Source organism: Entelurus aequoreus, linkage group LG23 (genome assembly GCF_033978785.1).
Source record: "Entelurus aequoreus isolate RoL-2023_Sb linkage group LG23, RoL_Eaeq_v1.1, whole genome shotgun sequence".
In the NCBI taxonomy this organism is placed as follows: domain Eukaryota; kingdom Metazoa; phylum Chordata; class Actinopteri; order Syngnathiformes; family Syngnathidae; genus Entelurus; species Entelurus aequoreus.
The window spans coordinates 14838765-14851474 of NC_084753.1; the positions used below are offsets into that span (position 1 = coordinate 14838765).

The following is a 12710-nucleotide window of genomic DNA, read 5'->3' on the forward strand; positions in this document are numbered from 1 at the left end:
CTTGAGCAAACAACTCACAACAACTCAGACTCAAATCTTTCTTTAAACTGGGCTGAATCAACGACAACAGCAGCAAATGTAAAACTGACTTTTGTGAGTTGTTTGCCATGCCGGTGTTACGTGTGCGCAGACAACCTGTAAATGTAATTGTTTGAGAGATGTATATTTCTAAAAGTTCGGAATGTTTTCACCTTGCAATTATAGAATCATCATTGTCTCAGATGTCTCACATATGAACGTTATCTTGATTTCTTTTCTACCGATGAAAGTGTGGAGTTTTGTAAATGGCCAGGAGTGGCAAGGTCTACATCTCGGCAATGCGTCTGTCAGCTGTCTTTGACTGTGGGATTGCAGCTCTCCCTTGTGTAGCCCTCAAATTTGGGTGGGGAGATGTCAAATCAATCACCTTGGACCCAATATGTTCAATAGGGTTCATAACTGCTTTTTGGTCCAGTAGGTTGTGGATAGCACACATTCTTAGCATCTTTTCGCTTGCACAAAGTGGCACAGTCACTGAGAAACACTTTGACAAATCAATTCTAGAGTAGACCATTGATGATCTGATGATGTTTGATGTGTTTGATTCCACTCTTTTTTGTGCTGTGCAGTGAAAAGATGGAGAGAAGCTTGTTATTCTTTGACATGACTGAGAAGGCAGTGTAAAAACATTATGAAAAGCCTACAGTATGTGAGTTTTTTTGACCACCGTTTGGTAATTTCAGACATACACACCTGAAACCACACTGAAATTGACATGTCTTACATGTGATGAGAAGTAATCGCAGAACTATTGAGTTTTATTGTGTCGACTTGCCTGCTAACTCACATATTGTATGTTTTCCATAGATATGTCTAGTAAATGCTTTCATTGACAATCCTGATCAAATCACACTCCAGCTGTTCCTTTCACCTTGCATTTCCCTCTGTTTGCATATTCAAATCTTTCTTTCAGAGGGATATGATATTGTGGATGCGACGTCATTTCTCAATGACGACATGATAGAGGATGATGACGGTGCCAGCTCCTCTGCCTATGCAGAGCTGGAGCGGCTGGAGAGAGAGACGGCGACTGCGCGTAGCCATCACAGTACTAGCTCCACCGTAACGGCCATCTCGGTGCCTCCGGCAACGCCACCTTCATACAGGGTCCCTAGTGCCTCACCTATGGCCACCAATGAGCCACCGGTCCCACAGGCAATCCAGGCCTTTAAGGAATCTGCGAACATGGTCGCTGCCTTCAACATGCAGTGGAAGGATGAAATCTCAGCTATGCGCTACGAGCTGGCAGAGCTACGGCGAGATGTCTGTGGGGAGCTGAAGACTTTCAACAGCAACTTCTTCAACTTCACTCAGTGTTACAATATGTGGACTTTGTGTCGGGAACCATGCAGCGACAGCACCACACAAACAGAAGACAGAGTTTCCATAGGAATCCAAGCAGGGTCCAGCTGGTCCATTCGGCATCATTTGGAGGACAAGTCAGTGATGTGTCAACCTGAACCGGCACCCTTTAGTATCATGGACTTAATGAACCCACCTCGAATTGAGATCATAGAGGGAACCCCAGAGAGCACACCAGAGGGTTCAGGCAGTCCTGCAAGCCCGCTTCCAATAGAGGACTTCCCATGGGAGATAAATAAAAAGCAAAGGGTCCCCAAACCGCAGGAAATACTTGGCCACACAGGTGGTCACAGAAGTGCCAGTCTTGAACTGTGGTGCAGGAAGTACACCAGTGGACCCATGTCGTATATGTCTATGTCATTCTAATCACTCGCACCTTTCACGCTATAGGAAAAGATGAGCAAGCCATGGTAAAACCTTGTATTTACATATAAAGGCTGTTGTTCGTCCCTTTACTCTTTGCAGACACAGTCCGTCATCTGTCAAACAGGTAACGGAGTTCTTTTAACAGCCTTGGAATCTAAGAGACCGCGTGTTGTACTTGCCTTCAGAATGAGGTGACGCGAACGTGAGCAAGATGGTAGCTGATCTTGAGATCAACAAGTGCCAACGAGAGCAGCATTGTATTTCATAAGTTGTCTTAAAAAGCCGGCAGACAAAAAGAAAAATCTACTCAAACAAAATCTGAGGGTCACTTAATGCTACAACTCAATAATCAGCCATTTTGAGTAGAGGCATACAATAAGTTGGTTTGTCTGCGTCGAAACTCATTGTCATTCCAGTTTCTCTTTGCGTAGAAACCCTCTCTTCAGCACCTGCGTATACTGTGAATACCTTTATAAACCCTAAGTTTTCTATTGAATTCATCAAAATGACAACATTATTTATTAAGAGATTTCAATAAAGTTTTCTTTTTAGTTATTTTTATCTCGATGGCCTTTGGTTTACTCATTCTGTAAGCCAGCGTAGAAGACTTTCAACATCAATAAAGTTTCTGCTGTCAAAATTCTCATTCATTAACAGAATATATTAATAATAATGAAATAAACAGTTGTTATTCTGAAAAAGAACCTCTATAACTCTATGATAGAGTTTATGACACTGTAGCTTGAGGTTGTGAAGCTTAAAATTGAATGAAAGACTTTAGTCTCGCAACATTAAAATAAATTCAAAAAAACAAGAAGGGGGTCTTCAAATTGATCATGCAGCATAAATGTAATGGCTTAAATTAATCCGAGCACAAACTACTTCTATGTTTTGTCAGTGTATTTGTATATACATGTATAAATTTGTATATAGAAAAAAATCTTATATTCAATACATGTTATAAACATTCTGTGTTGGATCAGCCGTGAGACGGGTTAGTAAAAAGAAGTAGATCTGGTTCTGAACCAAACAGGGCACCTTTTTCTTCTCAGAGCCCCGCCGCCATTTATTTCATCATGCCCATCACTTGGTTGGTAGCAATGAGTGATCAAGGTTTGGTAAAGAGCTTCAAAGATCCATTTGTTTTCCCTATCTTAATGCATGAGCCTGCACATTTTTGAATTTGCGAGAGTAGAGGATTAGCCTAATTCTAACCCGTTCAGCTGTCTTGATGCTGACAGATTGGTCCCCTAACTATAGACAATCAATGCCCCTGAGGGTCTTGACCTCGCCGACAAGTCCCCAGAGGTGCAGTATGGTACCCGTGAATGTTCTAACACCGCCCAACTAGTGATAGCCGAGCTGGGCTCCTGACTAACCTTAATTGGTCTGAGTCACAGTTGAGTTTTTCAGTCAAAACCTCGCTTATATAATAAAAGAGTAGCCTGTTAAGTCGCTAGCATTCCCTCCAGACATTTATCCACTCCATTGTCCCATTGTACCAACGTGGTGTACCAAAGTTAAAAATGAGGCCTAAGGAACCACCTTCAAGTTTGTAAGCACTTCTGGACTATCAAAGGACCGTGACAAGTCTGATGTATAACAGTCTGACTGAAATGTGAACCTGTCATAGGGACCACTGTGCTGTCTTTAGCGAGAACAGAGCGTATTCCTACCTTGTGCGACCAAAAGGCAATAGATGCAAAAATTTGTAAGGAATCTTGAAAGTTTATAAAAAAAAAAAAAAGGTTGTCACAAAGTTATAAAATTAAAAATGCCATATTCCACAGAGAAACGGGCAGTATAACTGATGGATTTATCGTTAAAGTTTTGAACAAAAACTGTTAGTGTGTACCGTATTTTTCGGATTATAAATCGCTCCGGAGTATAAGTCGCACCGGCCGAAAATGCATAATAAAGAAGGAAAAAAACATATATAAGTCGCACTAGAGTATAAGTCACATTTTTGGGGGAAATTTATTTGATAAAATCCAACACCAAGAATAGACATTTGAAAGGCAATTTAAAATAAATAAAGAATAGTGAACAACAGGCTGAATAAGTGTATGTTATATGAGGCATAAATAACCAACTGAGAACGTGCCTGGTATGTTAACGTAACATATTATGGTAAGAGTCATTCAAATAACTATAACATATAGAACATGCTATACGTTTACCAAACAATCTGTCACTCCTAATCGCTAAATCCCATGAAATCTTCTTCCTCAGTGTGGCTTCTAAACAACTCTGCCAACTCCAAAGGTAGACATTGCGCCGTAATGTGTTAATAATTTCACACATAAATCGCTCCAGAGTATAAATCGCACCCCCGGCCAAACTATGAAAAAAACTGCGATTTATAATCCGAAAAATACGGTAAATATTGATTGTTAATTTGTTTCATTTTGAGGCACTTGAAATTCAAATTGGAAGCTGGCTACGACCAGTTGGTGCATTAGACTGAAGCTGAACTGAAACAGAAAGTCAATATTCTCTGTTAAAATTAATATGAAAATATTTTAAAATAACAATACAATAATTACTCAATGAGGGAATAGTCGAACACCCATCCTAAATATTGAATCTGGCGTTCGTAGAACTGGGCTGATAAGACAATAAATTGGTTAATCAAATGAAAATTAAGTCAATACCTTTGCCGGCATTCATACATTGCTATGTCAGTGTGTGTTTGTTTTCTTTGTCTCTCACGAGAGGGTTCACTCTGAGCAGCATGTTTATTCAATAGCAAAATCAAATGAACGTAGTGAATCCTCTTGTCAGTCATCCACAATCTTTGTCTCGGTGGGCAGAAGTGGGACTGCTATTTTATTACACACACGCAAGTCGCTCGTGAGAAGCACCGCAAGGTGACAAAAATTAGGAGGACAACATATGATTGCAAAGCCGAATATATTGGCTTTAAACCGAATGAGACGGATGAACGAGCAAGTATGCACGATTTGTTAGAAAGTGATAGCAAAAAAATAAAAAATCTGACCCAGATTTTTCAATTTAGGAAAAACTGCACTTCAAGAATTACAGGTAAATTTTGCTAACAGACATTGAGATTCCATTTTATTTTACTTATTTCGGTAATTGAAAGTTCTTGACATTCCAGTTACAATGGCAAAAAATACTAATAAGAAATCAAAGTTTATTGCGTTTGAGAGGAATCCTTGCCTTATTATTAAATCTTGTGATTACATTAGTGCTTATTTTGGTCTCAAAATAATGATGACAATAATATAAATCCATTTATTATCAACCCAGGCATAGATGTTCCATTTTATTAGACACGTAATAATAGGCATTTGACTTGACAGATGAAAATCAACGCTCATTTAATCGATTATTATTTCATATTTGTTATTTTTATATTGACTATTGAGAGCATATACAATGTCAATGTGCTGCAGTTAAAAAAAAAAATCCCTCGAAAGTCTCCTTTTTTGGAATACAGTACAAACTATTTGGGACTGAATCAACAGCACCCCTGCTGGTCGTAGCCAAGTAGTGCACTCCACAATGCTTAACGATAAAAATTGGTTGGTTATTATGCCTATCTTGAGGTACAGCGCATCTGTAATGATAATTTGGTTTTGGGTATTGCGAGGGACATTTCCCTGTTATGAACAGCAGCAGAAAGGTGTGTAGATACAACATGAACATCATGTACAACATGATTCATTCTTGAAATGTACACATTTGCAATACTGAATATTTTTCATCTTTTTAAATAACAAAAAAAAAGTAAAGAAAACCAATAAAAAGGCGGGTTTTTATTATTTCAGTGAAGGCATACGACTGTGAAAATAACAAGCTTATAAAGATGTATTAAATATGTGTACATATACAATATGTTCAAAAAATGTAAAGTTATTCAAGGGAATTGCAGTGGCATTCCTCACATATGTTTCTCCCCTTGCTTGGGGAATGCAAGGTAATTTTAAGGTGCTGGCTAATCATGATGTCTTCAATCTAATTTATATTCATTCATTCTATGCAAATCCTTGGTTCTTGGTGTATTTTTCCGTAATCTAAATATATGAATTTGCTCATAATTTCTTTTGGTGGAACTTTTATTTATGATTTTATCTTATATCAAATGGTTTTGATTTTATTTATCGACCACAATCAAAACATTATGTGGTAGATTCATTTTGTAGTAGCATCATCCACTCAAACAAGTGTTTTTTGTTTATTGCTTATTGGAAATGCTGTGCAAAATCATATTTTTCTAAAAAAAAAAAAAAAAATGGGATTTAGTAAATGTATTTCAGTTATCTCAGTTTCATCTTGATGTCATAATTTTTGTCCAAAGAATGTCCATGTCCCTTGATATGAGTGAAGACATGTAGCAACAAAAGATAGATTGGGCTATACATGATTTTAGAGTATAAAAAGAGACTTATAATAAGAGAAAATTGACAAAGTATTATTTTTCAGAAGAAATTATTTGTCAGAAGTCTGCTATGTTTATTCCTCCCTTAAGGTCTATTTGGGATTCAGTTGAGACAACAGTGACATCCAATTATTAGGACAAAAGCTTTTGTATGGGTCTCATTTGCACCTAAAACTCTGTTGAATCGGAATCATTTTTTAAATCCCTTGGTTCTTGTCCTGCTTTTTCTTCAAGACAAAATGTGCTTCTCTGTTTTGCATCCGTCATGATGCAATTTTCAGGGATCTCAGACTGCAATGTTTGGTCAGAATCAGAAAACGTCCACGTCATAAAACATATTTTTTGATGACAGCCGTTGAGCCTGTATTTGTTAGCCTGTGCTTATTTTGTATATGAATCAAACCTTTGCTTTGAAATTGGGTTTGCTTACTGCGGTGTTTTTCTTTTTCTGTGTGTGGATTTTTATTCAAACATTTCCTGGCCTTATGTATTTTTTTCATACATTGATATAAAACATTGGATTAAAATTGCTCTCATTATGTTTATGTTGAAGATAATTGAATGGGGGTCATAGCTTTACAATGGCATCCAACAAGAACGTTGCAGACAGTGAGTTGTTTACACCAAAACACATGACCAACACAAAGCATGAGACACTTTTCGCTTTAGCTCTTTCTACTTTTTTTATGCTTTTCGGGAAAGCTGTCATTTTTTTGGTTGGTTATTATTTCCTTTTTCTTTTATTCCCCATTTTAGGCGCCCGTAGCTTAGCTGCGGGGCGTAGAGAGTACGGTAGGTCCGGTAGGGAACAGTTTTATTATTTCTTTCTTTTATGTGTTTCATACATTTTGTCTGACTCATTGACATTTTTTCACCTGGTAGAAATGAATGATGTCATGCTCGCTATAAAAAACTTGAACTGTCTTTATCATGTTTCTACATTAAAGTCAGTGGACTGTTTGTGTACTCGTACTTGATAAGCAAGAAAGAGAAACAAAACTTTGAGATGTCAACAAAATCAGTGTTTCTTAACCATTATCCATTTTTGGGCTGCAAAAAAATTCTGTTTCTCAGCTGTGCTCCAATATGGATGGCAGCGGTACTAAGTTGTAATACAGTTTTCCACCACTTGTGGCAGTAATGACATTCTCAAACCAGCTAAAGTCATGGAGAAGTTTCTTAAGTGCAAAAATTATGACTAGAGTGGCGAAACTGTATTTTCATTTGCACATTCATTTTATTGACAGTTTAGTTTAGAAACATAATCATTGTTAATTTCTATATTGTATGTAAATTTACTTCCGTCTATTATCTTAGTTCCTTCTTATGCAGTATATTTGGTTAACACTTATTTGTCTAATCAGCCTGACCTAAGCCTAAGGTTTATGTGTTAAAAAAAATACTAATCTTTGTGATCAACACATGGTTTCATATCATTTGACAAGGTTATAAACTGTAAGTAGGTTAGATATAATTATTGAATATTATTAAAACCAAGAGTAAAATGACTAATTCAGTCTTAATATTTGAGTGGGCCTCTGGCCCCTCTGAAGTGGGCCCCAAGGTCAAAAAGGTTAAGAACCCCTGCTCTAGATAATGTCAAAGGGCAAAACACAAGACATAATGAAGGGAATTAAACAATTATAAATATCAACTATATCCTTTGATTCTGCAAGACAATAGCATTAAATGTTTAGATTCCATTCAACTTTAGTTTTGTTTTTACTCCGTTAAATTCCATCGGTTTTAACACTAACTCACCTTCTTGCTTTAACCATCATTTCTTTGCATAAACAGAAGAATCAATAAAGACACACAATTGTACCTTTGAAATATACCGGCATACAGCGAGGCAGGTCAAGACCAAACAAACACCTTTGTTCCACAAACCAGCACTAGTCAATGCTCTTGTTATGGTCGCTGTGATAAATAACTTTTATTGCAACACTTTAACGATGAATCCAGTGGGACCTCTGAAGTGGAAAATCCTTGAGGTGGTACAATTTGGAATTTAATCAATATATTTGAGAAAGACAAACTTTGTAAATCCTGCATGGTTGGAGTTCGGGGAACCGTGATGCATTACGTCACGTGAGAGCTGGCTCAGCCTCGGCATGTCTTTTGTGTTTACCTTTAGCTTGTTGCTTTCTTATTTCAACATGCATCAAGCAAAAAATGAATATACTGTAAGCCCCACATTCAGATCAGCAGGACTCTAGCATTGCAATCAATTTTGTCATTGTTTTTAGCAGTGCCTCTATTCTTTTTACACTCACACGACAATTAAGAATGTTGAAATTAGGGATGTTCCGATCAGGGTTTAATGCTAACGATACGGTCGACCGATACCAATACTGTAAATTTGTCTGCATATTTATGGTGAGTGTTATTGATAATTTAACAATATCAACACAGTATTTAAACAAGTTCCTTATTCTCTTTATACAATTGTTTGATCAAAACAAAGTCAGTATTACACAAGAACGAAACGGGAAAAAAAACCTACCATCTTTTACTCTTTTAAATTCTTTGGTTAAGGTAATTATTTCATAAGTTTGTAAACAACAAAAACAACAAACAAATAATTTAAACAAAATCTACATATCGACTTAATCACTCGAGTATCAAACATAAACCATGTTTACACTGCAGGCCTAAGTGGCCCAAATCTGATTTTTTCTAAATCTGATTTGGTCTAGTTGACTGTAAAATATGATCTTTATCAGACTCCCGCGTAAACACGCACTGTCCGCAATGTGGCCCCAACGTCACATGCATGTGCAGTTTGATAAAGTGAAAACAAAAGGAGTTATTGTGCGCTGCAGATGCGCTCATGGTAGAGAGGCTGCACTTACTGTGCTCAAGATGCAAAAAAATGCTAAATGAAGAATTTGCTTCATAAAGGAGATATGTTAATAATATATATTATAAGTAAAAAACAAACACCATTCAAAAATGTGAGCAGACATCAAAACGCAGCAATTGACTTCGTCCTAATCAGCCTCTTAACTCACCCAGCATGCAGCTATACAATTATAAAAGAATGTTGCTGAATAGACGATATGTCCAATATTTGTCATTTCTGACACACTCCCCCACGTATGACAGAGGATTCTCTGTCATTCGTCTGTCTTTGCAGCGCGAGCCTCCGTGTGTGTAACTGTGTCAGTTGGCAAGTACCTTTCAGACGCACAAAATAAAACTCAAAATATCGCTCGTAAAACGGTGATGAGTATTGATAAATCACATTGCTTAGGCTGCATAACATATTTGTATCTTCTCCTACTAGTGTTGTTTTGTTATTTAGCAAACATTCTGCATGTTAATAAAGACAGAGGCGCAAATGGATCTTTGCACTTTGCACACGTTTAGTTGATCAGCTTTGCATGTGCTATCGAGTTTGCACGTGTTTTAGTATGCGCAAAAACCTTTAGTTAATCAGGCCTTAAGTCTAACATGTTTAGCCTTGTCCTCCAGTGATAATTGTACTTAAGACATTAAGAAATTAATTTTTTTGCCACATTGGAGGTGATTATTATTATTATTATTATTATCTTAGGGGAGTGTCTCCACACACAATTAGCTGCTTGCCGCTTGTCAGCCTGGGGGCTAAAAATAAATACAGAGGGAATCGGCGTTTGTGATCAGCATTAAAAGGCATTAATGAGCAATGGCGATGGCATACTTTTCCACAAAATTCTTCCGATATCGATCGGTGGCCGATTGGTCGGCACATCCCTTGTTAAAAAGTTAGTTGCTAATTATCTTTGCAATACACTATGGTCATTCAGCTTAAGACTGTTTTACTGTTTTAATAACTAATATTGATTATAATAGTTATAGATAGATGTGTTTCCGGTTGTTTAACGTTGTCAAAACACAACGTTTAAAATACCTAACAAATCAGTGGTTGATTAGCGTTGCCGGTGGTGTCATCTATAAAACCGTGTGTAGAATTATGAGTGAATGGTTGTGTTTTTATAGATCACACGGAAAACACCATACACAAGCTTTATAGATGAGACTCCGGAACAGATTGTGCTAAACGTTCCATTGTACAAGCCTTTTATTTAGCAACAGAATACCTTAGTTGTTTTTTTATTTGCAAATCTTCTTTCTAGTGGTAACATTAATCTGTCACGCCAATGATTGCTTTTGCTAAAGGTTACATATACAGTTTAATCAGTCTCGAGCGTGTGGCCCCTCTTAGGGTGAAATAACTTGTTTGTTTTGCTCGCTGGCTTCTTCTTTTGATTCAGCCACTGTGGCAAATACACATTGGCAGATGTGTGTCTTCGAATAAACTTAAATGTGCAGCAAAGTTTGCGCTGATGCACATGCAAACAACACAAGAGGTCCTGGCTACAGTAAGCGATCCAGTGTGGCCGTGCAAGATGCTACTCTTTTATTACAAGATATTGTTCAACATCCAATAGCAAGCCTAACAATATCCCCAAAAATATGGTTTAATGAGAGGATCCCACATATGTAGTCATTGATCTGTATTGGTTTGTTGTGATCTATCACACATGTAAGGTAACTCCACCTTGCATCCATGGGGGCATCACCACTGTATGTATATATGTATGTGGCCACCAGAAACATGCTTGTTTTATTGTGCAACCAAATTGAAAAAAAACAAAAAAACTACCAACCTTTGGGATGTAAGGACATCGACGGCGGAATCATTCACACCTTCAGCTCCTTTGAGATGTCCTCTGTCAGATCACCTGCACATCCCTTCATCCACTCAGCGACCACTCATCCATCTCCATGAAGCAGCTGTAACAGAATGGTCGATAAGACACGATGATTAGCATGGCCTGTGACAACAAACAGAAAAACACAAACAAATTGATAGTCGGATGGGCCCAACCCTCTCTTAGTCAGTATTTTTGGATGTTTTTAAAGGGGACCGATGATGATTTTAATCTACATTCAAAACACTTCCTTGCGGTCTAGATAATACATATTGGTTATGCTTTGGTCTACATTTTGCGTACATTTTGCTCCAATGTCAACTGTCATCGTTTTTTAGGTCGGCTTTAGGATGTTCTTATTGTTTTGAGATTGCAAATGAAACCAGGCCCTACCCTCTCTAAGAGTTTTATCATTTATGTTTTGAAAATGCACGCTGTTTAAATATGTATCTTGAAGTAGACGCCGCTATTTTTATTCCAGACACGGTTAAAAATAAGCCTAATAAACATGATCTAGATTGACCCGCTCACAACATTAGGTACACCTGCACACTCTCAGATTGATTTAGAGAGTGCATAAAAAAAGCTGTTTTTAACCACCACTTATGTCACTACATAATACTTTATACTACCACTTTTGGGGTTTCCTCTGGCTGAGAGCTTTATGGTGCGTACTATTTACCTCGTAGGAAGTTGGAAGTGACACAGCTAAGCTAGAGCATTCCAGTTACCAAGTCGAAAATCAAGATGGCGACATCAACAAAAGCTATTCTTGCGCTTGCATTATCTGAATATAAACAACTTCTGGACAAATATGCATTCCTTTTGCAACCTTCAAACATGATGGATAAAGAATAAAAACAAAGACGCCGTTGTTAGCGATGTAGAATGCATTTTTAAAATGTATATTACAGTAACATTATCATATATTGTATGTAAATATATATACTGTATATTTGTACATACATATATACACACACATATATTAATATATAAACACATATGTATATATACACATATATAGTATATGTATTTAATATACAAACATGCATATATATATATATATATATATATATATATATATATATATATATATATATATATATATATATATATATATATACACACACACACACACACATATATACATACATATATACACACATGTATATATATCCGTTCAATAATACATTGTAGGCGGCTGATTTAGTGCAACAAAGATTTGTCATAAATGCTAATAACAGTTATTACAAAAGGTTCTATTATTGTTTACACTGAGAGCAGCCATCTTTGAAAGCCAATTTTCGGAAAAGGAAATCCGACCTAGGCGTGAGTTCCAGTTGAAACTTCCGACTGGGAACTCAGGGATTCCGACTTTCCAGTACAAATGGAACACACTATTACTTATTGTCTAAATAAAAACAATTACCTCGCTGATGTCACAAGGTAGCCAGACTGCAAAACTCCGTGCTCAGAGGCATCCAAAATTGCGTGCAAGCTCAAACTTGTGATTTGGCATTGTTTAACACATATATCCAACATTTATAAGTCAGACAATACGAAATTCATCAGAGGTACCCTTAAGCTTTTTTTTTATATTAATAGGGATCTACTGTTAACAATTCGGACTAGGCCCTGTTTCCATCAAGTAGGACAGTTTCATACAGTTTGGTACAGTTCACCATTTTCTGCGTTTCCATCAGAAAAAGTCCCACATTATGACCTGTATTATGACTGCTTTTCAGCATGAATTTTATTGTGTGAATTTAGTACAATTTGCTTGTGTAGGACGCTGCTGTCAACTTATTGGTCGACAGAGAATTGTTACTTCTGTGTTA

General features: G+C 36.9%; 2 protein-coding genes across 4 annotated transcripts in view; one reads left to right on the plus strand and one right to left on the minus strand.

Moving 5' to 3' along the window:
- Positions 1-12710, minus strand: part of LOC133640451 (cytospin-A-like) — a 266085-nt gene that overhangs the window by 225319 nt on the left and 28056 nt on the right. For both annotated transcript variants that reach the window (XM_062033886.1, XM_062033884.1), the window contains exon 2: positions 10828-10954. The gene's annotated coding sequence lies outside the window, so the exon portion shown is untranslated. The remainder of the gene's footprint in view (positions 1-10827; positions 10955-12710) is intronic.
- Positions 1-12710, plus strand: part of dlgap2b (discs, large (Drosophila) homolog-associated protein 2b) — a 205962-nt gene that overhangs the window by 154263 nt on the left and 38989 nt on the right. The window contains exon 6 of one of the 2 annotated variants that reach the window (XM_062033874.1): positions 6929-6973. In XM_062033874.1, coding sequence (XP_061889858.1) covers positions 6929-6973 — 45 coding nt within the window. Of the gene's footprint in view, positions 1-952; positions 7133-12710 lie in introns of those variants that run through there. The other variant, XM_062033875.1, reaches the window with a different exon arrangement.